Source organism: Panthera onca, chromosome B4 (genome assembly GCF_046562875.1).
Source record: "Panthera onca isolate mPanOnc1 chromosome B4, mPanOnc1 haplotype 2, whole genome shotgun sequence".
NCBI classification, from domain to species: domain Eukaryota; kingdom Metazoa; phylum Chordata; class Mammalia; order Carnivora; family Felidae; genus Panthera; species Panthera onca.
The window spans coordinates 45,985,485-46,012,076 of NC_138345.1; the positions used below are offsets into that span (position 1 = coordinate 45,985,485).

Consider the following 26,592-nt stretch of genomic DNA (forward strand, 5'->3'; position numbering starts at 1 on the left):
CCATCTCTGGAGAGCCATGGTTATTATTACTTATTTGCATAAATCTCTTCAACTTGCTTCCTTGGGAAGCAGATTCTTCACAAGCTGAGTAAGTGATGAACTATGTCCATCTGCCTGGGTCTGAGGGGTTTCCTGAAACCCGGGCAAAAAACGATGGTTAATCACACAACAGCTCAGTCAGACTGAGACATCTTTCAATCTTGAACCCTGCAGAAACTCTTCAAGGTTTCTGTTATGTTATTATCTTTGCCTAAGTCTCTGACACTGATGCAAAATTCCCCTATGTTTATAGTTCATGGCTTTAATAATCATTAACTTGATAATGACTATAAATCTATATCTTCCTCTAAGACTGCTCTGCTCAGCTGCAGGCTCATATATTCAGAGCTCTCCAGACTTCATAACCATGGTTTTCTCTAAGCAACCCAAACATGTCCAAAGCTGAACTCTGCTCTCTTCCCACATCTAAAAAAAGGAAAGAAACAAGTAAAGAAAGGAAAAACAATCTATTCTACATTTCTGAATCCATCTCAAATGAGCGGCACTTTCATCTAACTAGCCATTCAAAGCAGAAACAGGAGTCATCATAGACATCTTCAGAGAGCAACAGGTATTTTATCAGGACTGGGCACAGTGTACAAGAGAGGAAATGGTGAGAACATTTGTCTAAAATGAGAGAAAGGAATTATATGGTTTAAGTCACAATGAAAAGAGTTTGTGCTTCACCTGAGAATAATGATGATTTACTGGGAGATTTAAGGAAGAGGACTAATTATAACTAATCTTCAAACCATTTTCTATACAACCATCAAATTGGGACTTCTAAAAGATAAATCCAGCTAGGTCAATCTGCTATTTGAAAATCTCCAAAGACTCCTACTACTTTTCAGGATAAAATCCAAATGCCTTATCTTAGAATGAATACTAGGCCCTACATGATCTGGCTCCTATCCATCCTCCTAGACTTGCCTCCAACCATTCCCCCACATTTCCTACTGCTGCTGAATAACACTGACAAAACAAAGTGTTCTTTAAAAACCTTAATTTAAAAACCTGACTCTAAGGGCGCCTGGGTCGGTTAGGTGTCTTGACTCTTGATTTCTGGTCAGGTCATGATCTCACATCTCCTGAGATCCAGCCCTATGTTGGGCTCTGCACTCACAGCATGGAGCCTGCTTAGGATATTCTCTCTCTCCCTCCCGCTCTTCCTCTCTCTCTCCCCCTCCCTCCACCCCTTCCCCACTTGAGCTCTCTCTCAAAATAAAGGAATAACCTTTAAAAAACAAAACAAACAACAACAAAAACCCTGATTCTGGTCATTAGGAATTATTTTCCACAGAGAGGGCTTTTATTATTTCCCCAAGATTTTAAAGTTTATTATTTTTCTTCAGTGTCTGTCAAGGCAGGTTAAAATAACATATTTACACCCTTGATACATGCTTTAAAGTCAGTTAAATGCACCTGCTTCTGAACTGTATTCTGTTCCACTGATCTCTATCCTTAGATTTAATACATTATTTTAATTACTCTAGCTTTATGGTAAATCTTGAAATCAAGTTGAAAAATGTCATACATTTTTTTAAATCTTAAAAAAATCTGTTGAACTATTTTAATGGGTCCTGGGCATAACCATACAAATTTTAGATTCAATTTGTCATTTATTTAAAAAGTGTACATGCACATGTACACGCATGCACATACACACACACACACTGTCTCAAAAACTCTTGGAATTTTTGTTGAGACTGTACTGAATCTATAGACTAGTTAAGGGAGAAATGCCACCTTAACAATACAGGTGACCCTTGAAAAAGACAGGGGGTTAGGGGCACTGACCCCTAACACAGTGGAAAATCAACAAATAACTTCTGTCTCCTCAAAAACTTAACTACCAATAGCCTACTGTTTGTTGATCAAAAGCATTACTGATAACGTAAGCAGCCCACTGACACATGTTTTGTATATGTTTTATACACTATATTCTTACAATAAAGCTAGAGAATGCTACTCAGAAAATATACATTTATTGTACTGTATTTATAAAAAATCTGCATACAAGTGGACCTGTGTAGCTCAAACTGATGTTGTTCAAGAGTCAACTGGATATTGATAATTTTTTTCTTAAAAACTAAATATTGCAATCTTCCCAAAGATAAATATTGCAGTCTTCCCACTGTTGCAACTGGAAATGAAAGAACTATGCGTTTTATATTTCACAACACATGTAACAGTAGGTAGTAAGAGTGCCTGGGTGGCTCAGTCAGTTAAGCATCTAACTTCAGTTCAGGTCATGATCTCACCATTGGCGAGTTCGAGCCCCATGTCAGGCTCTGTGCCGACAGCTCAGAGCCTGAAGCCTGCTTCGGATTCTGTGTCTCCCTCTTTCTCTGCCCCACCCCCGCTTGCCCTCTGTCTCTCAAAAATGAATAAACATAAAAAAATAAAATAAAAACAGTCTTACAGGTAATGTACTTTCTGCAGAGATAGTGCTTAGGAGGCATTATTAATGCATTTTAGGAAATGCATATGAGAGCTTTTGAGTTATCTATGTCCAAAAATAACTGATATACTTAAAACTATATTCCACAGCTTATATGAAGACTGCTTGAAATGAGATATACAAATATAGAATAACTAAGTGTATGCTATAAATCCCCTGTTGTTTATTTTCTGTTAAGGAAGAGAAGCAATTAAGAATCTTGAAGCTCATCATGGAAACTGCACTGCTCGTGTGGGTTTCCAGATTTGGAATCAACAATTATGTAGCTTTTCCCAGAACTGAATGGTAAGACTGTTTTTTACTTTTGTGTGAGATTTCTTTGTAGAATGTAATAGATCTAAGGTTATTATTCTCAACTGATAATCAATTAGCTTACTCCTTCTAAGACCAAAGTGCAATCCTTCAAGTGTTTGGATGGCTTTCTGACAAATGCACTGATGTTCGTCTCAAAAGGAACTCAGAAAGTGTGGAAGTTTAAGGAAAGATCCATTATCAGTAGAAGGGTGGCTAAAAAGTTCACGCCTTGCTAATGACTAATTCAAAGAACCATTTTCATAAAGAATACCACACAATTATTATTCTATAATAAATAATATCAACTGATACACTTTTACTGAACACCTAGTAAGTACTGGCTACTGTGGTCTGCTACATACTCTTATCAAAAGCAAATGATGATTAAAGGACGACCATTTAAGGGATGTAGAGTTTACGCCTTCCCTGGGTACTCCAAGGCCTATCTTTAGTTTAACTTCCAGAAGATTTCTATCTTGAATAACATTAGCTTACTCATTTGTAGAATTACCTCTACTGAATTATGTCCCCAATTTTAAACAGAGACCACCATGGGAAAGTAATATAAAATTAACATACACAAAAAATTGCAACTTTTTAATACACCACATCTCTTAGTGACTCCATGTGAAAATTTTCCTCTCAAATTTAATCTGATGAAAACATTCCCTTGCAAAGAACTCATAGGCTTCCCCCTTTCCAATATTGTGTACTGGTAATGAACTTTATCTGATGAGAAGCTTAAAGATAACTTGTTTTTAACCTTTTTATTATAACACTGATACAGAAAAAACTACAGAAAATAAATGAATAATTTAATGTGTTATTATATGGTAAACACCCCATAACCTTCACCCAAATCAGGAAAGAAATTTGTCAACCACCTCAGAAGGTTCTTCGTGGACCCTGTACCAACCCTTCCTTCTCCTCAAAAGTAACCATTAATCTGAGTTTACAGTAATCACCTCCTTACTTTTCTTTATAGTTTTATTAGCTAAGTGTGCATCCACAAAAAAAGTCTAGCCTTTACCACCTTTTTTTTTTTTTTTTTTCATTTACTAAGTCTGTTAAGTCATATTTTTTTAGAGCAGCTTTCGGTTCACAGCAAAATTGAGGGGAAGATACAGAAAATTTTCCATATACCTCCTACCTCCACACATGCACAGTCTTCGTGATCATCAACATCCCCCACCAGACTGGTACTTTTGTTATACTTGATGAATCTACACTAATGTATCATAATCACCCGAAGTCCATAGCTTACATTAGGGTTCACTCTTGGATGCTGTCCATTCTACAGGCTTGGACAAATCCATGAAATGTATCCATCATTATAGTATCATACAGAATTATTTTCACTACCTAAAAATCCTGTGCGCAGCCTATTCATCCCTCAACCCCCTTTTTAGTCTCTTTTAATCTACAAGTTCCATCATCATTCTTCACAGTTTATCTGTTGACGGACCTGAGTTATATTTGACCTTTATGTCCAGATCCACTGATGCATACTCATAGAGCAGTTCAGTTATGTTTCTCTGTCCCTGTTTTTCCTGCATATTTCCTGCAAATTCAAAGTTTGGTCAGATGCACGTCAAACTGACACCTTTGGCAAAATGAAAGATGGTGTACTTTTCTTCCATCGGCAAATAACGTCTGTTTTTTTCTTGGTTATGATGTCAGCAGCCATTGACCTTCACTGCCTACATCCAATTTCACTGGAAATTATAAAATGCTGATATGCTGATTTTATCATTTATTTTTCATATATTAGTGGGAATAGCTTTCTCGTATCTACTATTCTGTCAACTACTGGTAGCTTCAGTTAGGAAAGGGAAAATAAATTGCTTCTTTCCCTTTATCACCGTTAGAAGTAATGAATTGGTTCCCTGTCATCCTCTCAAACTGACCACTTCCCTTCTACAATGTCATCATGAACTCAAGGATTTAAACATACTTGATGAGTTTCTTTCCATCTTTGACCTGAGAGGCACTTCTTAAGTTACTTCTCCAGGCTTACTAAAATGACCCCAGTAGTCTGTAATAGACTCTTTGCTATCTGGTACGTCATATGTTCCAGCTTATCTTGTACATTTCTTGCCATAGACATAAAATCAACCATTTCATCTGAAATGTGTGAATTCTTTTAAGGTGGAACAGTTTTCCAAGGTTATAACATAGTTATTTTATGTTTTTTCTCCCTATTCCTCTTTAGCAGTCATAGTTAGGAAACATACGTACTTCTGTGTATGTATCTGTGTAACATAAAATACCTACTGAGCTCGTGCCAATACTTCCAATTAAAATGCAGAATTATCAGTTTTCCTTCCTTAACCTCTAAAATATTACATTTATTTCACTTCTTCCACACTGAAAATCCTGCTTATCCAAGGGCAAAAGAATTAATCTATCCAATGATCACTCAATCCAAAATTAAACAATCTCAAAAAAAAAAAAAAAAAACCCTCAGAATTGAGCATTAATGCCAATACACCAATGTAGTTACTATGAAGAGTTCAACAGAATTTCTGCATATAGTACCCTCTATTCTTGCTTCATTTTTTATAGTGGCACTTTAGCTATCTTATCTAAAATGTAATTGCTACATACTATAACCCTCTCAATTTCAATCCTCCTTTAGTTTTCATACTACAAATAATTATATAATTAATGCTCTTCACCAAACCTTTTTTAAAAATATCTCACTCATCATTTTGGTTGTCTAAAGCTGAGGCACTGGCACATTTTCAGGAATGACTCAGGGAAACAGTATTTCTTGACTTCCTGCATGTTGGTAATAGTGTATCTACAGCTTTATAAGAGAAAGCCAGTTATGATTAAAAAAAACAACTGCCTCACATTTTCTTACTCGAATATCTTGAAATTATTATTCTATTTAATCCTGACATGAAGTGAAACTGTGAGAGAAAGTCTGATGCTAATTCAATTCTCTTTTCCTTTTAAATTATGTTAGAGATCAAGAGAGTATTTTTTTTTTTTTTCTCTATAGAGTAATTTTACCAGAATGTCTTGGTGGTGTTTGCTTTGACTATTATTCTCAGGTACATAAGTGTTCTCTTTCGATCTGTAGTTTCAAATCTTGTTTTAACTTTGCCTGAATTATAGTTTTTCTTATGTGGTCTATTCCCTCGCTTTGGTTATCTTCCTAAAAGGGTCTTTTGTCTCTGTTGTTTCTTCTTTGACTACCTTCAATATTTGTCACTCTCTCACACCTTTTTAAAATTTTTACATTTCACTTTGGTCTTTAAATGTTTCTTCTTTTTCAACTCCTACTTAAAGATCTTTTCTGTTTATTCAGTCTTATGTCCCTTCTACTTTAGCTATCTTTCGTCAAATATCTTTCTTCACTTATAATTTTTAGTTCTGTCATCTCATTTCTGAATTTTCTCATTTTAATTTATTTTGATCTTTGACATGTGACATTGGTGTCTCAATCTGATTGTGCATTTCTAAATGGAGGTTTGATCAGTCCTATTGACATATCTTTCTGGGTGAGTTTTCTATGTAAGGACATTATTCTTTTTCTCATCCTTTTTCTTCAGCTTTATTGAGGTATAACTGACATAAAATTGAAAAACATTTAAAGTGTACATAGTGATACGACATACACATAAAGTGTAAAATGATTCTCCACACCTAATTATCACATCTCATGCATTTTTGGTTTTGTTTGTCTTTCTTTTTGTTGGAGAGGGGGAAACATTTAGCAAATTTCAATTATATAGTACAATGTTATCAACTAAAAAGACAATGTTACATATTAAATACTCAGAACTTACTCATCTTCAATCTGAAAGTTTATATACCTTTTTACAAAACCTCTTCCTATTTACCTCACTCCTCATTCCCTGGTAACCACTTTTCTTCTTTGTTTCTATGAAATTAACTTAAAAAAAAAAAAAATTCCACGTACATCTGATACCATGCAGTATTTGTCATTCTCTACCTGGCTCATTTCACTAAGCCTAATGGCCTCAAGGTCCACCCATGTCATCACAAACAGCAGGATGTCCTTCCTTCTCGTGGCTGAATGATACTGTATTGAATGTATATATACCACCACCTTCTTTATTCATTCACTGACAGACATAAACATTTCCAATGTACTGGGTATTATGAATAATGCTACTATGAACATGGGAATGCAGATATCTCAAGACCCTATTTTGATTTCCTTTGGACATACACCCCAAAGTGAGATTACTGGATCACATGGTAATAATATTTTTAATTTTCTGAGGGGCCTCCATGCTGGCTGCACCAATATACAATCCCATCAACAGCGCAAAAGGGTTCCCTTTTCTTGACATTCCTGCCAACACTTATCTCAACTTTTTGATGGTAGAAATTCTAGTAAGCGTGAGGTGATAACTAACTGTAGTTTTAATTTGCATTTCCCTGATTAGTTATGTTGAGCACCTTTTCACATGCCTGATGGCCATCTGCAAGTCCTCCTTGGAAAAATTAAGTTAAGTTCCTTTGCCCCTTTTTTTTTTTTTTAGGTAGGCTTCACATGACTCAGGGAGCCAATGCAGGGCGTGAACTCAGGACCCTGAGATCAAGATGTGAGCTGAGACCAAAAGTCAGATGCTTAACCGACTGAGCCACCCAGGTGCCCCATCTGTCCATTTCTTAATGAGATTTTTTACGATTCGGTTATGTATGTTTTTTATACATTCTGGATGTTAGCAACCTATCAAACATAAAATTTACAAATACTTTATCCCATTCTGCATGCTGCCTTTCATTTTGTTGATGGTTTCCTTTATTGTCCAGCTTTTTAGTTTGATGCAGTGCTACTTATTTTTGCTTTCATTATCTTGCTTCTGTTGACAAAACCAAAAAATCACTATCAATATTCATGTCAAGCTTACCCCATGTTTTCTTCTAGGCATTTTATGGTTTCAGGTTTTAAATGTATGTCTTTAACCCATTTTGAGTTGATTTTTGTGCATAGTATAAAATACGGTCCAGTTTTATTGTTTTTTTTTTTTAAGTTTATTTATTTTTTAGAGAAAGAACATGAGCACAAGTGGGGGAGGAGAGAGAGAAAGTGAGGGAAAGAGAGAGAATCCCAAGCAAGCTCTGCAATGATAGCACGGCTCGAACTCATGAACCGTGAGATCATGATCTGAGCTTAACCAACCGAACGACCCAGGCACCCCATCCATTTTTATTCTTTTGTGCATCTGCTCAATTTTGCCAACATCATTATATGGACAAGACTATCCTTTCACTACTGTACATTCTTAGCTCTTTTGTCATAAATTAATTGATCATATATGCACTGGTTTATTTCTGGGCTCTCTAATCTGTTCCACTGATCTAGGTGCCTGTTTTTTTGCCACCACTATACTGTTTTCATTACTGTAGCTTTGGAATATAGTCTGAAATAAGGGAGCATGATGCCTCTAAGCTTTGTTCTTCATTCCCAAAACTGCATTGGTTATTAGGGGGCTTTTGTGGTGTCATCAAATGTTTATTCCATTTCTGTGAAAAATTTCACTGGAATTTTGATAGGAATTACACTGATTCTGGAGGTGGCTTTGGGTACTATGGCCATTTTAACAAACGAATTCTTCCAACCCATAAGAAAGGATCATCTTTACATTTATTTTTGTCTTTTTCAATTTCTTTCATCAGCATCTTATAGTATTCAAGGTACAGATCTTTCACTTCCTTGTTTAAATCTCTTACTGTGTGTTATATACATATATTTTTCATGCTATAGTAAATACAATTGTCTTCTTAGTTTCTCTTTCTGATAGTACTAGCATATAGAAATGCAACTGATTTTTGTATATTGATCTTGTATATTGCACCTTTACCGAATTTATTCATTCTAATAGTTTTTTGGTGGTTTTTAGGATTATCTATATATAACATCAGGTCTTATGCAAATAGAGATAATTGTACTTAATCCTTTCTTTTATGGATGCTCTTTATTTCTTTTTCTTGCCTAACTGCACTGGCTAGGACCACCAGTACTAGGTTGAATAACAGCAACAGTGAGCACCCTTATCTTGTTTTCAGCTTCTCACTTTTTGAGTATAGTATTAGCTATGGGTTTATCATATATAGCCTTTATCATGTTAAGGTATGTTCCCTATATCCTCATTTTGTTGAGATTTAATCATGAATATTTAATTTTGCCACTGGAATATATACCACTTGATTACGATCTTTTTAATGTACTGTTGAATTTGGTTTGCTAGTATTTTGTTAAGAATTTATGCATTTAAAAAAAGGATTTATGCATCTATATTCATTAGGAATATTGGATGGTAATTTTTCTTTCTTGTAGGTCCCTTGTCTGATTTTAATATCAAGGTACTATAATAGCTATAAAATGGGAAAGTACTCCCCCCACTCTTCTATTCTGTAGAAGATTTTAAGAAGGGTTGGTATTAATTCTTCCTCAAGGGTGTGGTAGAGTTTACCAGTGAAGGAGTCTGGTCCTAGACTTTTGTTTTTTGAGAGGCTTTTGATTGCTAATTCAATCTCCTTGTAAGTATCGGATCCATTCAGATTTTCTATTTCTTCATGATTCAGGGTTTATTATTACTATTTTTTTAATGTTTATTCATTTTTGAGAGCTGCGACAACAGAGCCTGACATGGGGCTTGAACTCACGAACCCTGAGATCATGACCTGAGCCGACTGAGCCACCCAGGCACCCCTTAGCCACCCAGGCACCCCTTTCATGATTCAGTCTTGACAGACTGTATGTTTCTAGGAATTTTCCATTTCTTCTAGGTTGCTCAATTTGTTTGGTGTATACTTGTTCATAGTAGTCTCCTCTGATCCTTTGTATTTGTGTGGTATCAGTTGTAATGTCTACTCTCTCACTTCTGATTTTACTTCAGTCTTCTTTTTTCTTGTTAAGCCTAGCTAAAGGTTTGTCTATTTTGTTCCTCTCTTCAAAAAGAGCTCTTAATTTGATTAGATAGATCTTTTCTATTGCCTTTATTGTCTCTATTTCATGAATTTCCACTCTAATTCTTTGGTATTTCCTTCATTCCAGAAACTCTGGGCTTAGTTTGTTCTCTTTATCTAGTTCTTTGAAGAATAAATTTAGATTGAGCTTTCGTTCCTTCCTATAGGCAATTATCCCTATGAACTTCCCTCTTAAAACTGCTTTTGTTGTATCTCTTAAGTTTTGAGAGATGTTGCATTTGGATTTTTATTGGTCTCAGATACTTTTGATTTCTCCTTTGATTTCTTCCTTAACCCAGAGATTTTTCAGGAATATCTTGTTTCACCACCACATATCAGTAAATTTTCTAATTTTCTTTTTTTTTAATTGAGGAATAATTGACACACTTTATATTAGTTTCAGGTATGATATAAGCATTCAATATCTGTATATATTTCAAAATGATCACCACAATAAGTCTAGTTAATATCCATCACCATACATAGTTACAAAACATTCTTCTTGTAATAAGAACATTTAAGATTTTTTTTTTAATATGAAATTTATTGTCAAATTGGTTTCCATACAAGAACATTTAAGATTTACTCTTGGGCACCTGGGTGACTCAGCTGGTTAAGAATCCAACTCCTGATTTCAGCTCAGGTCATGATCTTACAATTTGTGAGATCGAGCCCCACGCTGGGGCAGAGCCCGCTTGGGATTCTCTCTCTCCCTCTCTCTGCCCTTCCCCTGCTCTCTCTCTCAAAATAAGTAAATAAACATTAAAAAAAAAAGATTTACTCTTAATAACTTTAAAGTATGCAATACAGTACCATTAACTATAGTCACCATGATGTACATTACATCCCCCTGACTTACTTACTTTATAACTAAAGTCTGTACCTTTTTCTTTTGACTCCCTTCATCCATTTTGCCCATGCCCCATCCCCTGTCTCTGGCAACCACCAATCTGTTCTCTGTATCTATGAGCTTGGTTTTGTTTTTTAGATTCTATACATAAGTGAGTTCATATAGTATTTGTCTTTCTCTAACTTCTTTCACATAGCATAATGAATGCCCTTAAGTTCCATCCATGTTCACTCTAATGTAAGATTTCACTCTCCTTAAAACTGAGTAATATTCTTTTTTGGAATTTACCTCATTTTCTTCATCCATCCATCAAAGGCCACTGAGGTTATTTCCATATCTTGGCTATTATAAATAACGCTTTAATGAACATGGGGTTGTATAAATATTTTTAAGCTAGTATTTCTATTTTCTTCAGATAAATACTCAGAAGTATAATTGCTGGATCACATGGTAGTTCTATTTTTAATTTCTTGACGAACTTTAATACTGTTTTCCACAGTGGCTGTCCCAGTTTACATTCCCACCAACAGGGCACAAGAGTTTCCTTTTCTCCACATCCTCGCCAACACTTGTATTTCTTGTCTTTTTCATAACAGCCATTCTAACAGGTATGAGATGATAATTCTCCAGTTTTCTTCTTGTAACTGATTTCTAGTTTCATACCACTGTAGTCAGCAAAATGCCTGATACGATTTTAACCTTCTTAAATTTATTAACACTTGTCTGTGGACTAACATAAGATCTATTTTGGAGAATGTTCCATATGCACTTGAGAAAAATGTGTGTTCTGGTGCTACTGGATGGAATGTTTCTAAATGTCTCTTAAGTCCACCTGGTCTCACAGGTAATTTTAGTCCTATTGATTTTCTGCCTCAATGACCTTTAAAGCTAAAGTGAGTCTCTTGTAGGCAGAATATAGTGAGTCTTGTGTTTTTATCCATTCAGCCACTCTATGAGTTTTCATTAAAGAATTTAGTCCATTTCTATATAAAGTAATAACTGATAGACATGGACTTAATATTGCCATTTAGTTCATTGTTTTCTGGCTGTTTTGTATTTCATTTGTTCTTTTCTTGCTCTCTTTGTGATTTGATATTCTATAGTGGTATGCTTAGATTCCTACTAATCTTTTCTGTGTATACAATAGATTTTTGCTGTTGGCTACCAGGAAACTTATGTAGGACATCTATCCCAGCAGGGCTCAGCACAGAGGAAATAGTCAGAATCCCCCATGTCCCAATCTCTCCCTATAGGAAGTCTATTTCCCCGAAAGAAACCTGAAGTAAGGTTTCTAATTTAGCAGATATCCAGGGGCTGACAACAATCATCCCAGGAGACCAGGGAGTTCTACAGACACCACCTCCACCTTTTCTCTCTAGCCCAATCCAAATCTCCAGTATCTCCACACAATCAGCTTACAGACACATCTGAAGCCCCAGCTTTTACAGATGCCACCCAAGAGATGGGACTCTGGATCACCTGTCTCTGAAAACTAATGGGGTTTACATTTATAAGTTGCACAGGGCTGTAGCAATGTAGTAGTTCTTAATGGGTATATATACCTGTGTACCCAGGCTGTATATCTGGGTCCAATGCTGTGGAAACAGGCAAAAATGTCCATCTCTAAGTCTCTCCCTGTAAGGCCCCTAACTATATACTTTCCCAGTTATTTCCTGGGTGATCTAGCTTCCAATCAGCCTGCAGGTGCTGATTGTGATCCTTCCCTTTGGAACACCTGATAAATCTGGGCACACTCTCAACTACTGGGAGCCACTAAGATTAAAGAAGTCAGTTTGGGGGGTGTCTGGGTGGCTCAGTTGGTTAAACATCCAACTCTTAATCTGGGCTCAGGTCATGATCTTGCAGTTCGTGAATTCAAGCCCCACATCGGGGTCTGTGCTGATGGTGTGGACCCTGCTTGGGATTCTGTCTCTCCTTCTCTCTGCCCCTCCACCACTTGTGTTCTCATTCTCTCTCTCTGTCTCTCTGTCTCTCTCTCTCAAAATAAATAAATAAACAACAAAATTTAAAAAAAAAAGAAGAAGAAGAAGAAGGCACTTTGGGCAATCACCCAAGTATGAGAGACAACCAAGAACTCACATCAGGCTGGTTGATAAGGTTGATGTCCTACAGAATACCAGTCCATCAAAACTAGGAGGGGTGGTGTTTTGGTTTTTTTTTTTTTAATTTTTTTAACGTTTATTTATTTTTGAGAGACAGAGAACAAACAGGGGAGGAACAGAGAGAGACACGCAGAATCTGAAGCAGGCTCCAGGCTCCGAGCTGTCAGCACAGAGCCTGACGCGGGGCTCGAACCCACGAACTGTGAGATCATGACCCTAGCTGAAGTCAGTTGCTCAACCGACTGAGCCACCCAGGCACCCCGGTGTTTTGTTTTTTTTTTAATCTAACGTGTAGAAACCAACACAGAGTTGGGGCACCTGGGTGGCTCAGTCGGTTAAGCGTCTGACTTCAGCTCAGGTCACGATCTCACGGTCCGTGAGTTCGAGCCCCATGTCGGGCTCTGGGCTGATGGCTCAGAGCCTGGAGCCTGCTTCCGATTCTGTGTCTCCCTCTCTCTCTGCCCCTGCCCCGTTCATGCTCTCTCTGTCTCAAAAATAAATAAAACGTTAAAAGAAAATTTAAAAAAAAAAAAAAAAAGAAAGAAACCAACACAGAGTAAAGAAAAATGAACAAACAGAAGAATATGTTCCAAACAAAAGAGCAAGAAAAAACTCCAGAAACAGACCTTAGTGAAACAAAGGTAAGTGATTTACTTGATAAAGAGTTCAAAATAACAGTCATAAACATGTTCACCAAGGTCAGAACAATGCATGAATAAAGTGAGAATTTTAACAAAGAGAGAAAATATAGGAAAGCACCAATAAAAATTACAGAGCAAAGAATACAATAACTGAACTGAAAAATTTGAGAGAGGAGTTCAACAGCAGACTAGATCAAGCAGAAGAAAGTATCAGCAAATTCAAAGACAGGGCAGTAGAATTCATCCAAAGAAACAGAAAGAAAAAACAATAAAAGTGAAGACAGTTTAAGGGACTTCTTTAAATTTACTTTTTTTATTTTGAGAGAGAGAGCACACGCAGGGGAGAGGAAGAGAGACTCCCAAGCAGGTTCCATGCTGTCAGCACAGAGCCCAACACAGGGCTCAATCCCACAAACCGTGAGATCACGACCTGAGCCGACATCAAGTGTCAGACGTTTAGTCGACTAAGTCACCCAAGTGTCCCAGACAGCTTATGGGAATTTTAGGAGATCAGCAAGTAGACCACTACTCACATGATAATGGCCCCAGAAGGAGAGGATGAAGACAAAGGGTCAGGAAGTTTACTGAGAGAAAATGCCTAAAAACTGCCCTAACCTGGGGAAAGAAACAGACATCCAGATACAAGAAGCCCAGAAAGTTTCAAAAAAGATGAATCCAAAAAAACCTACTCCAAGATATATTTTAATTAAATTGTCAAATGTTAAAGACACAAAGAGTATCTTAAAAACAACAGGAGAAAAAGAACTTGTTTCACACAAGAGAATCCTTGTAAGACCATCAGCATATTTTTCAGCAGAAACTTTGGAAGCCAGGAGAGGATGGCAAAATATATTAAAAGTGCCGAGAAGCGGGGGAACTGCCAACCAAGAATACTCTACCTGGCAAAGCTGTCTGAATGGAAGGAGAAATAAAGAATTTTCTAGAAAAGGAAAAGCAGAAGGAGTTTATCACCACTAGATCAGCCTTACAAGAAATGTTAAGAGGACTTCCTCCAAGCTGAAACAAAAAGAGCGCTAATTAGTAACAAGAAAACATGCAAGTATAAATCTCATTGGTAAAAAGGTAAGTATATGGTTTAATTCAGAATGCTCTAATTTTGTAATATTGGTGGGTAAATCACTTATAAATCTAGTATGAAGGTTAAAAAATAAAAGTAGTACAAGTAACTATAATGTGTTAATGGATACATAAGGTAAAAAGATGCAAATTGTGACAGAAACATTAAATGTGGGAGGGAGAGTAAAACCTATAAAGCTAAGATGCATTCAAAGCTGTTATTAGCTTAAAATACTGTTATCAATGTCAGATATTCTTTATAATAATTTTAAATGGGATTTTATCTTGATACTATTGTGTTTCTCATGTTAATGGAAAATTAGTTTTCCTGAATTTTTAGAAGATGGCGTTCAAGGTAGTTTTTCCAGTTTTATAGAACTGACTCTTCTATTGTTTTCCTGTAATGTTAAACAATATGGCAGCTTCCTTTCTGAGACCTCCCAGCTGTTCCTCTGCCAATTCTTATCTGAACTTTCTCTTTTCTTCCTCTTCTGACCCTCTAACTTTCCCTATTCTGCTCATTTGATGCTACTATTGTATTTTGTTTCCACTCAGTGCGCTACATCCTGTACTGGTAGAGAACTCTAGAAGTTCTGTTTCAAGAATTCTCAGGAGCCAGACTGTTCTATCCTCTTCTGTCTTTACCATGAACACACTGTATTTGGCTGATACTGGAGTGGGCAACTCCCGCCACTGTCTCATTTCAGCTGCTGCTCTTAATATAGTCCAGCAAATTGTCTACTAAATAGTTGAAGCTATTTTGGAGGTCTTCTGTTTTCAAGTTCTATGCAATACCCTATTCAACTTTCTCTTGTGGCTGCTAGTGGTCTGCTCTTACCTGCTTTGATTTCTGGATGCCTGAGGTTAGTTTTATGGTACGCTTCTGAGTTTGCTATCTAGTTTCATTAGTTTTTATACGAATATTCTGAGAAAGTCAAAAAAACTATGACATGACCAGATTTACTTCCTAGCATCTCTCTCAAAGAGAAATTTGAAGTACAAACAAAGCAATTATGTTTTTATATTCATCACATACTTCTTACTTTCCTTCATTTATTTCCAATTGTTTTTAAACCATCTTGTTATAAGTCATTTCATTCTTTTTTAAAACAAGGCAAGAAAATACTCCAACTCCATAGTTACAAAAACTTTATTTTAATAAATTATTTAAATCTTTCATGATTTTCAATACTTCTAAATGCTTCCTGATTCATGGTTCAGATAACTTACAAATGTTTACACTTGGAAAAATTCCTTCAACTATCTAAGGTTCTCTGTTTCTGTTGAGAATGAGACCACTAGAAAACAAAATAATCATTCAAACACAAGAACATAAATAGAAAGTGTCAGTAAAATTCTGAACATGATCTGACAAGAAATTCCATGTTTGTGTATTATAACTAAATTAGCTCAGAGTGAAAAAAAGAAAGAAAGAAAGAAAGAAAGAAAGAAAGAAAGAAAGAAAGAAAGAAAAAAGAAAAGAAAAAAAATACAGTCTATAAGTTCTAAGTCCTATCAAGATAGATGAAATGTAGTTACCTTTTGTCAAGAGCAAACTAAAAGTGTACTCTTCTTCCTCTTTGACACTTGGCCAAAAATACATAAATTTATTCATAATAAAATTAGGCCTTTATAATTCACTTATGATATCAAAACACCATGATGTTTACTTAAAGCTTAAAAATAAACTTAATAAGGCAATCTTACCGATTTGTTCCATCCAGATTTGATTTGTGGATGAAATTGAGTTTTGCATCTGCCCAATAAAGCTTCTGTTCCTCATAATCCAAAGTCAGTCCATTTGGCCAGTAAATTTCAGTGTTTATTATAATGAAGCGACTTGAACCATCCATTCCAGCACGTTCTATCTTTGGTACTTCTCCCCAGTCTGTCCAGTACATGAACCTAAAAACCATATACACAAACCCATGACATAAGCAAGGTAATACCCAAATAATTTTTAACTATCACTATTAGATAAAGAAAGCTCCCTCAAGAACACTAAAACTAAAACCCCTGGGTATTATCAAAATTTTAACAATTTACCTTTTTGTCACCACCATGGTAATAACTGATTCAGATAAGCACCATCAAGCATGCAAAAACTGTGTGATCAAAGTTTACTAAGAAAAAGGGTATTCACACTCTCAATGTATCTCCCCACAGGTTACTTATTGATGACAAAGGGGAAAATAGTAACTTTAGAGAAAATAAACTTGGTGGATACTACCTTAACCACATCACCTAAGTTAACATCATCAATGAGAGGGAACAAACTGGTGTCACATATGTGATGCACTGGAAAGGATATGCTATCTTTCATGCAGATTCTCTTAAATAGTATCTGCCAAAAAATGCATAACCTGAACACAATTATGAAAAAGTGGAGAAAATTGAGAAACTTCTAGAAAACAAATGGCCTTTGAAAATATCAATGTCATGAAAGTCAAAGAAAGGCTGAGAAACTAATCTAGATTAGATTAGAGCAGAATAAATCTAATCTACATTAGAACAGAATAAAGAGACATGGTAACTACATAAAGTGCATGGTTCTAGACCGAGCAGCTGGGGAAAATGCTATGAAAACATTATTAGGAAACCTGGGAAAATCTAAGGGACTATCAAATTACCTAATAGAAATGTACTGATGTTAATTTCCTAAATACGATCCTTGTACTGTGGTTAGAGTATATAGGAGTTCATTGTACCATTTTTGCTTCTATTCTACAAGTTTGAAGCTTTTTCCAAAATTAAAAAAAAAAACAGAAATCTATTATTAATAGTCTCATTTCGGGGGTGGGGGGAGAAAATTTTCCTTGTTAAAGGTAAAATTCTTAATGTGTTATATTTCAATTAAAAGCATATTTTTTTAAGTTAATGAAGGTGCTCTGAATTAGATATGAGATACCCAAATAAACATGTTCAAACACAATAGAAATTCAGGCATAAATTTTACTCAAAAATAATGTTGGAATGGTAATACTAAAATTATTCCACTTGTACAAATAGGTATTTCATATAAACTGTTTACTCAGGGGAATTAGGGGAAGAGAATATCAGGTAGCTAGATACAAGATATTGTGCTGATGGTTTTACATACATTATCTCACTTAGGCCTTATAGCAGTGTTATGAAATATATTTGTCCATCACTGTATTTCAGACAACTCAGAAGAGTTAGCATATTACTTAAAGTCACACAGCTAATAAATGCAGAACAGAAATTGAAACCTACATCCCCCAGATTGCAAAGCCAACACTTATGCCTTTGATTTGTAAGGAATAGAGAAGGCAGTGTCCCCTAAAATGAGGATAATGATTGGATATTGTCCAGAATGAGGAGAATGATCAGATTCATACAAGATAAAACTACACAAAAAAAGCAAGCCAGACAATTTTAGACCATCTTAAAATTTTCTGGGTTTTATTCTAAGAGCAAATAACAACACCTGAAGACTTAAGATTGAAAGTGATATGACTGGCTTTGTGAGGTTTGGAGGAGTGGAGCAGCCAAGAAGGAGGAGAGTGGCTGCAGTATAGAAAAAGACTGCAGGAAAACAAGAAAAAAAACGAATACAAAGAGGCCAGAGCTCCCAAAATGGCTCTGTGAGAAACTCAGCAAATCCTCTCCTCTAAAACCAAAAAAGAAAAGAAAAGAAAAGAAAAAAAAGGACAGTCAAAAGTAATTAGAGTCTGTGAAAATTGACCAAAGGATAAACAACAAAATGAGAAGCATTTATTCAGGAATATCTACTAAATCTCAGGAGGAAGTGTAACATTTCAGCCAGAAGTTATGTGCACCCCATCCACCCTGCTAAGTGTGTGGCACACCTTAGAAGACACGGCAGACCTTAAAACTTGGCAGCTACCTGGCCCTGCAAGAGAATGCTGACTTTATCTGAAGCAAGTAATGGAAAAACCTATGCCCAGGAATGTTGTTAAAAACAAGAGTGCTCTCCATGGCAAACAATCAGAGAGGGCTATTATCCCAAGCAATACTGGTCCAAAAATATAAATGTAATGTAGGTAAATTTTACTTTAATTTTTTTTAATGGATGCAAGACTTTACTAGATACAGGAATGCTCAATATCATCAATCATCAGGGAAATGCAAATTAAAACCATAGTAAGATATCACTCCACACCCACTAAAATGGCTAACACTTAAAAGACTAACAATACTAGGGCACCTGGATGGCTCAATTGGTTGAGTGTCCGACTCTTGATTTTGGCTCAGGTCATGATCTGAGAGTTGTGGGATCAGGTTACTCAGTGTGGAGCCCACCTGAGATTCTCTCTCTCTCTCTCTGCCCCTCTCCCTCATTTGCGCTCTCTCTATATATAAAATAACATAAATAATTAAAAAAATTAAAGACTAACAATACTAAGTGTTGGTAACAATGGAGCAAGTGGAACTCTCATACACCACTAGTATAATCACTTTGGAAAACACTTTGTCAGTTTCTTATAAAGTTAAATATACATCTAACTCTATGAACCAGCAACTCTACCTTTAGGTATTTATCCAAGAGAAATAAAAACATATCCACAAATAACCCAGTTAAGAAATGGACAGACAACATGAATAGAGACACTCTTCCAAAGAAGACATCCAGACAGCTACCAGACACATGAAAAAATGCTCAAGGATATACACTCAAGGATATACAAATCAAAACCACAATGAGATACCACCTCACATCTGTCAGAATGGCTAAAATTAACAACACAAGAAACAACAGGTGTTGGGGAGAATGCAGAGAAAGGGGAACCCTCTGACACTATTGGTGGGAATGCAAACTGATGGAGCCACTCTGGAGAATAGTATAGAGGTTTCTCGAGAAACTAAAAATAGAACTACCCAACAATCCAGCAACTGCACTATTAGGTGTTTACCCAAAGGATACAAAAATACTGATTCAAAGGGATACATGCAACCCCAAGTTTATAGCAGCATTATCAACAATAGCCAAACTATAGAGAGCGCCCAATTTCCATCAACTGATGAACAGATAAAGATGTGGCGCGCGCGCGCGCGCGCACACACACACACACACACACACACACACACACACACACTGGAATATTACTCAGCCATCAAAAAGAATGAAATCTTGCCAATTGCAATGATGTGGATGGAGCTAGAAAATATTATGCTAAGTGAAATAAGTCATTCAGAGAAAGACAAATACTATATGATTTCACTGATATGTAGAATTTAAGAAACAAAACAGACGAACATATGGGAGGAGAAAAGAGAGGGAAACAAACCACAAAAGACTCTTAACGACAGAGGCCAAACTGAGGGTTACTGGAGGGGAGGTGAATGGGGGATGGGCTAAATGGGTGATGGACATTAAGAAGGGCACATGTTGGGATGAGCACTGGGTGTTGTATGTAAGTGATGAGTCACTGAATTCTACTCCTGAAACCAATGTGCACTGTATGTTAACTAACTAAAATATAAATTCAAAGAAAAAAAAGGGAAAAAAACCACATCTACACAACAGTTGTACATGCTAGTTCACAGAAACTTTACTCATAATAGCTAAAATCTAGAAACAACACAAATATCCATTAATAGGATGATATAAAATTCTGGTATATTCATGCAATGAAATACTACTTAGCAATACAAAAAAAACCACATTCATTCAAAAAAAGGATGAATTTTTAAATTTAGGATGAACAAAAGAAGCCAGACACAAAAGAGTACCTACTTCATGACTCTATTCTATGAAGTTCCAGATTCGCAAAACCAATCTACAGTGATAGAAATCAGTAATTACTAGGTAGAAGCAGAGATTGACTTGAAAGGGGCTCAGGCAGCTTTCTGGAGTGATGTGATGAAAAACTTAGGGGGAGGAAAGGTAAGCATATACATTTATCAAAACATCAAGCTACAAATGTAAAAATATGTGTACTTCTGCATATAAATTATATCTCAATAAAGCTGCTTAAAGTACAAATACGATGGGGCCTCTGGGTGGCGCAGTCAGTTGAGCCAGGTCATGATCTCACAGTTGGTGAGTTCCAGCCCCACAGAAGGAGACTCTGTGTCTCCTTCTCTCTCTACCCCTCCCCAACTTGTGCTCTGTCTCTGTGTGTCTCTCTCTCTCAATATATAAACATTAAAAAAAAAAAAAATGTTAAAACTAATTCAAAAGTACCTTTTCTATAGAAGCCTTTCCTAGTTTGCCCAGAGTTACTCCCTCCTAGGTGCTCCCGCAGTATGTTTCACTGTGCTGTAGCACTTATCCTAGTTTGTATATAAACTATGAAGAATTTATATGGACTGATCATAAGTGATTTTGCACACTATCAAGATGTATATAGCAGTAAGTGGTGTTGTCTATTTTGTACAATAAAATTTAGACAGCTCTACAAATTGTTATTAACCTAAATAAGCATTAAACTTATTTAATAAATAAGAATTCAGTGTCTACTTTATGGTGAAATAAAAACCTGTTAATACGAGGGGAATCCAACATGGTGGAGAAGTAGGGGGACCTGAAGTTCCCTTGTCCCTCAAACACAGCAGTGTTGAGGCCAAAGGGCTTTGAATTCTAACAGTCCAGGCTGCAGTGACAGACGTCTGCAGGGGCCCACGGGGACAACCTGGTGGGCCATAGGTGCGTAACTGAGAACTGGGGAGATAAAACAAGCAGCATAGGCACAGAGGGGAGGGATCCCCTTCTGCAGAGAGACAAAGGGAAGAGAAAGAGAGGATGTGGAAGTGTAGGACTGTATTTGGACAAGAGAAAAACCACTGACTGGGATCGGAAAAAAACAGAAAAAGATCCAATTTCTAACTGCAGGGCTTTCTCCACACGGGCCGGCTGCCCTGTTCACGCACCTGGGGAGGAAGGGAGCCAGCCCCAGGATCGGCAACTAGTTCAGAGGCATAGAGGGAGAAAGCAATCCCCTCCTTCGAGTGCTATGGGAAGAAGATATATAACCGTTCAAAAAACAAAGACTGCCTGCACCCAAGCCAGAGGCCATTTATGGGCAGGGCAGAAGGCACTTCCCTGAAACCTGGCACGTGGACTGGGACCCTTTAAGAGGTTTGAATCCCAATCCAGAGCCAGGGAGGCAAGGGAGGCAAGGGAGGCAAGGGAGTCAGGGGAGCAGGACAAACCGCCTCGCTAGCACCCGCACAGCGCTGTGAGGAGGTCATCCATTGGTGGGGCAGAGTGGTTCTCCCCCGGCATTGGGAGCGTGGAGCGGGACCCCTGAAGACATCTGGGTCTGAACCCCACACAAGCCCCAGGGAGGCATAGGAGACTGTGGAGGGAAGGGAAAAAGAAAAAACAAAAAACAGCCCACTAATGGCCTGAACAGAGTGGTTTAGGGTACCTGGTCTGGGATGCCGCCATTTTTCTCCACATCACCAACAAGGTGGGGCTTCAGGGAATGGACAGCAGCCCACAGTGGAGGGGGGACCCACCTATACCAAACCACGCCCCTCCACACCTGGTAACTGCACATCTACCTGCAACTGACGCTAACCAACCAGACAGCCTCTCCTCCAGACCAGCGCTGCCAGTGGATCCAAGGCACCCAGAGGTTTTGCATTTTCTGATTTAATTCTTGGTCAATTCTTATTTTATGTGTACACACACACACACACACACACACACACACGTGTGTGTGTGTATATTTTTTTTTTTCCTTCCCTTTCTCTTTCTTTTTTCCCTCTTCTAGTCTGGTTATTCTGATTGTTGGTTTGTTTAAGAAGACATATTTAATCTATTCTCTTTACACCTGTTCTGTATCTCCTTCTTTATTTTCCTCTCCCTCTCTCTGGATTAAACTGCATAGTTTCTCTGCCCAATCAATTTTCTTTTATTTTTCCCCACTCCTGTCATTTCTCTCTTTGTATGGGTTAAGGATTCTTCTACCACTACCACCACCACCGCCACCCCCCGCTTTTCTTTTTTTTTTTTTTTAATTTTTTCTTCCAAGGTTACTTCAATGAACAAATCAAAGCACACCTGGTGGAGGGTCCAAAACAATCACTATGAGTAGGGAGATACAGCAACCAGAATCACAACAACAGAGAGCACACAACACACTCCAAAAAACACTTCCTGAAGGGCCAGGCCCCAGACAGTGTATGACCCCTTTTTGATACAGTACTGCTCACAGGTGCAGGGCACATAACAAGTTTTTAAAACACATAAAGGACAGAAAACTAGTCAAAATGACGAAATGGAAGAATTCTCCTCAAAAGAAATTCCAGGAAGAAATGACAGCTAAAGAATTGGTGAAAATAGATATAAACAATATAAGTGAACAAGAATTTAGAATAATAGTCATAAGATTAATCTCTGGGCTTGGAAAAAAGCATAGAAGACAGCAGAGAATCTATTGCTGCAGAGATCAAGGAACTAAAAAGTGTCATGATGAATTAAAAAATACTGTAAATGAGGTGCAAAATAAACTGGAGGCAGTAACAGTGAGGATTGAAGAGGCAGAGAAGAGAATAAGTGAAATAGAAGATAAAATTATGGAAAAAGATGAAGCTGAGAAAAAGAGAGATAAAATTCTAGACCACGAGGGGAGAATAAGAGAACTAAGTGATTCAATGAAATGAAATAATATCCATATAACAGGAGTTCCAGAAGAAGACACAGAGAAAGGGGCGGAAAGTGTACTTGAACTGGCAAATTCTGAAAGCAGCTAGGGACACATGGGCCTTAACCTACAAGGGTAGATGCATCAAGGGTAGTAGCAGACCTATCTACTAAAATTTGGCAGGTCAGGAGGGAGTGGCAGGAAATATTCAATGTGCTGAATAGGAAAAATATGCAGCCAAGAATCCTTTATCCAGCAAAGCTGTCATTCAGAATAGGAGAGATAAAGGTTTTCCCAAACAAAAACTGAAGGAGTTCATCACCACTAAACCAGCCCTATAAGAGATCCTAAAGGGGACTCCGTGAGTGGAATGTTGCAAAGACTACAAAGGACCAGGGACATTACCACAAGCATGAAACCTACAGATAACACAATGACACTAAATCCCTATCTTTCAATAAAAATGCTAAATGTAAATGGACTAAATGCTCCAATCTAAAGACACAGGGTATCAGAATGGATTAAAAAAACAACAACAAAAACCATCCATCTACTTGCTGTCTTACAAGAGACCCATTTTAGACTTGAGGACACCTTCAGATTGAAGTGAGGGGATGGAGAACCACCTATCATGCAAGTCAAAAGAAAGCTGGAGTAGCCATACTTTTTTCAGACAAACTAGATTTTAAACTAAAGGCTGTAACAAGAGATGAAGAAGGGCATTATATCATAATTACAGGGTCTATCCATCAAGAAGAGCTAACAATTATCCATCAAGAAGAGCTATGCACCGAATTCAGAAGCATCCAAATATATATAACAATAACATCAGCAATCTTATTGGTAAGAATGTGGTAATTGCAGGGGACTTTAATACTCCACTTACAACAATGGACAGATCATCTAGACAGAATATCAATAAAGAAACAGTGGCCCTGAATGATACACTGGACCAGATGGACTTGACAGATATATTCAGAACTTTTCATCCAAAAGCAGAATACACATTTTCTCTACTGCACATGGAACATTCTCCAAGATAGAGCACATACTGGGTCACAAAACAGCCCTCAATAAATATAAAAGAAATGAGATCATACCATGCACATTTTCAAATCACAATGCTATGAAACCTAGCTAGTGAAGAAATTGAATCAGTAATCAAAAATCTCCCAACAAGTAAGAGTTCTGGGCCAGATGGCTTACCAGGGGAATTCTACCAGACATTAATAACTTTCCTTCTCAAGCTGTTCCAAAAAAACAGAAACGGAAGGAAAACTTCCGGACTCATTCTCTGAAGGCAGCATTACCTTGATTCCCAAACCAGACAGAGACCCCACTAAAAAGGAGAATTACAGGCCAATATCCCTGATGAACATGGATGTAAAAATTCTCAACAAGATACTAGCAAATTGAATGCAACGGTATATAAAAAGAATTATTCACCATGATCAAGTGGGATTCATTCCTGGGCTGCAGGGCTGCTTCAATATTTGCAAATCAATCAATGTGATACATCACATTAATAAAATAAAGAATAAGGACCATTCGATCCTGTCAATAGATGCAGAAAAAGCATTTGACAAAATATAGTACCCTCTCTCAATAAAAACCCTCAAGAAAGTAGGGATAAAAAGAACATACCTAACATCATAAAAGCCATATATGAAAGGCCGACAGCTAATATCATCCTCAATGGGGAAAAACTGAGAGCTTTCCCCCTGAGATCAGGAACACGACAGGGATGTCCACTCTCACTACTGTTGTTTAACATAGTGTTGGAAGTCCTAGCCTCAGTAATCAGACAACAAAATGAAATAAAAGGCATCCAAATTGGCAAAGAAGTAGTCAAACTTTCACTTTTCGCAGATGACATGATACCCTACATGGAAAACCCAAAAGACTCCACCAAAAGCTGCTAGAACTGATACAAGAATTCAGCAAAGTCACAGGATACAAAATCAATATACAGAAATCAGTTGCATTTCTATACATCAATAATGAAGCACCAGAAAGAGAAATCAAGACATTGGTCCCATTTACAACTGGGCCAAGAACCAGAAAATATCTAAGAATAAACCTAGCCAAAGATGTATGCTGAAAACTACAGAAAACTTATGAACGAAATTGAAGAAGACACAAAGAAATGGAAAAATGTTCCATGCTCATGGACTGGAAGAATACTGTTAAAATGTCAATACTACCCAAAGCAATCTACACATTCAGTGTAATCCCAATCAAAATAGCACCAGCATTCTTCTCAAAGCTAGAATAAACAATCCTAAAATTTGTATGGAACCAGAAAAGACCCCGAATAGTCAAAGTAATATTGAAAAAGAAAACCAAAGCAGGAGGCATCATGATCCCGGACTTTAGCCTCTACTACAAAGCTGTAATCATGAAGACGATATGGTACTGGCACAAAAACACATACATAGACCAATGGAATAGAACAGAGAACCCAGAATCGTACCTACAAATGCATGGCCAACTAATCTTTGACAAAGCAGGAAAGAGTATTCAATGGAAAAAAGACAGTCTCTTTAGCAAACGGTGCTGGGAGAACTGGACAGCAACATGTAGAAAAATGAAATTAGACCACTTTCTTACACTATACACAAAAATAAACTCAAAATGGATGAAAGACCTAAATATGACACAGGAAACCATCAAAACCCTAGAGGAGAAAACAGGCAACAACCTCTTTGACCTCACCCTCAGTGATTTCTTGCTCAACATATCTCCAGAGGCAATGGAATTAAAAGCAAAAATGAATTTCGGAACCTCATCAAGTAAAAAGTTTCTGCACTGCAAAGGAAACATTCAACAAAACTAAAAGGCAACCGACAGAATGGGAGAAGATATTTGCAAATGAAATATCGGATAAGAGTTAGTATCCAAAATCTAATAAAGAACTTACCAAACTCAACACCCAAAAAACAAATAATCCAGTGAAGAAATGGGCAGAAGACATGAATAGATGCTTCTCCAAAGAAGACATCCAGATGGCCAACAGACACATGAAAAGCTGCTCAACATCATTTACCATCAGGGAAATACAAATCCAAACCACACTGAGATACCACCTCACACCAATCAGAGTGGCTACAATTAACAATTCAGGAAACAACAGATGCTGGCAAGGATGTGTAGAAACAGGAACCCTCCTGCACTGTTGATGGGAATTCAAACTGGTATAGCCACTCTGGAAAACAGTGTGGAGATTCCTCAAAAAAATTAAAAAGAGACCTACCCTATGACCCAGGAATAGCACTGCTAGGAATTTATCCAAAGGATTCAGGAGTGCTGATGCATAAGGGCACAGGTACCCCAATGTTTTTAGCAGCACTTTGAACAATAGCCAAATTATGGAAAGAGCCTAAATGTCCATCAACTGATGAACGGATAAAGAAGATGTGGTTTATATATACAATAGAATACTACTTAGCAATGAGAAAGAATGAAATCCTGCCATTTGTAGCAACATGGATGGAACTGGAGGGTATTATGCCAAGTGAAATAAGTCAGTCACAGAAAGACAGATATCGTATGTTCTCACTCATATGTGGAACTTGAG

The 26,592-nt window shown here is 37.1% G+C and overlaps 1 protein-coding gene across 1 annotated transcript in view; it reads right to left on the reverse strand.

Annotated features, from left to right (window-relative positions):
* Window positions 1-26,592, reverse strand: part of LRP6 (LDL receptor related protein 6) — a 177,412-nt gene that overhangs the window by 87,742 nt on the left and 63,078 nt on the right. The window contains exon 3 of the mRNA XM_060658349.3: window positions 16,147-16,344. Coding sequence (XP_060514332.1) covers window positions 16,147-16,344 — 198 coding nt within the window. The remainder of the gene's footprint in view (window positions 1-16,146; window positions 16,345-26,592) is intronic.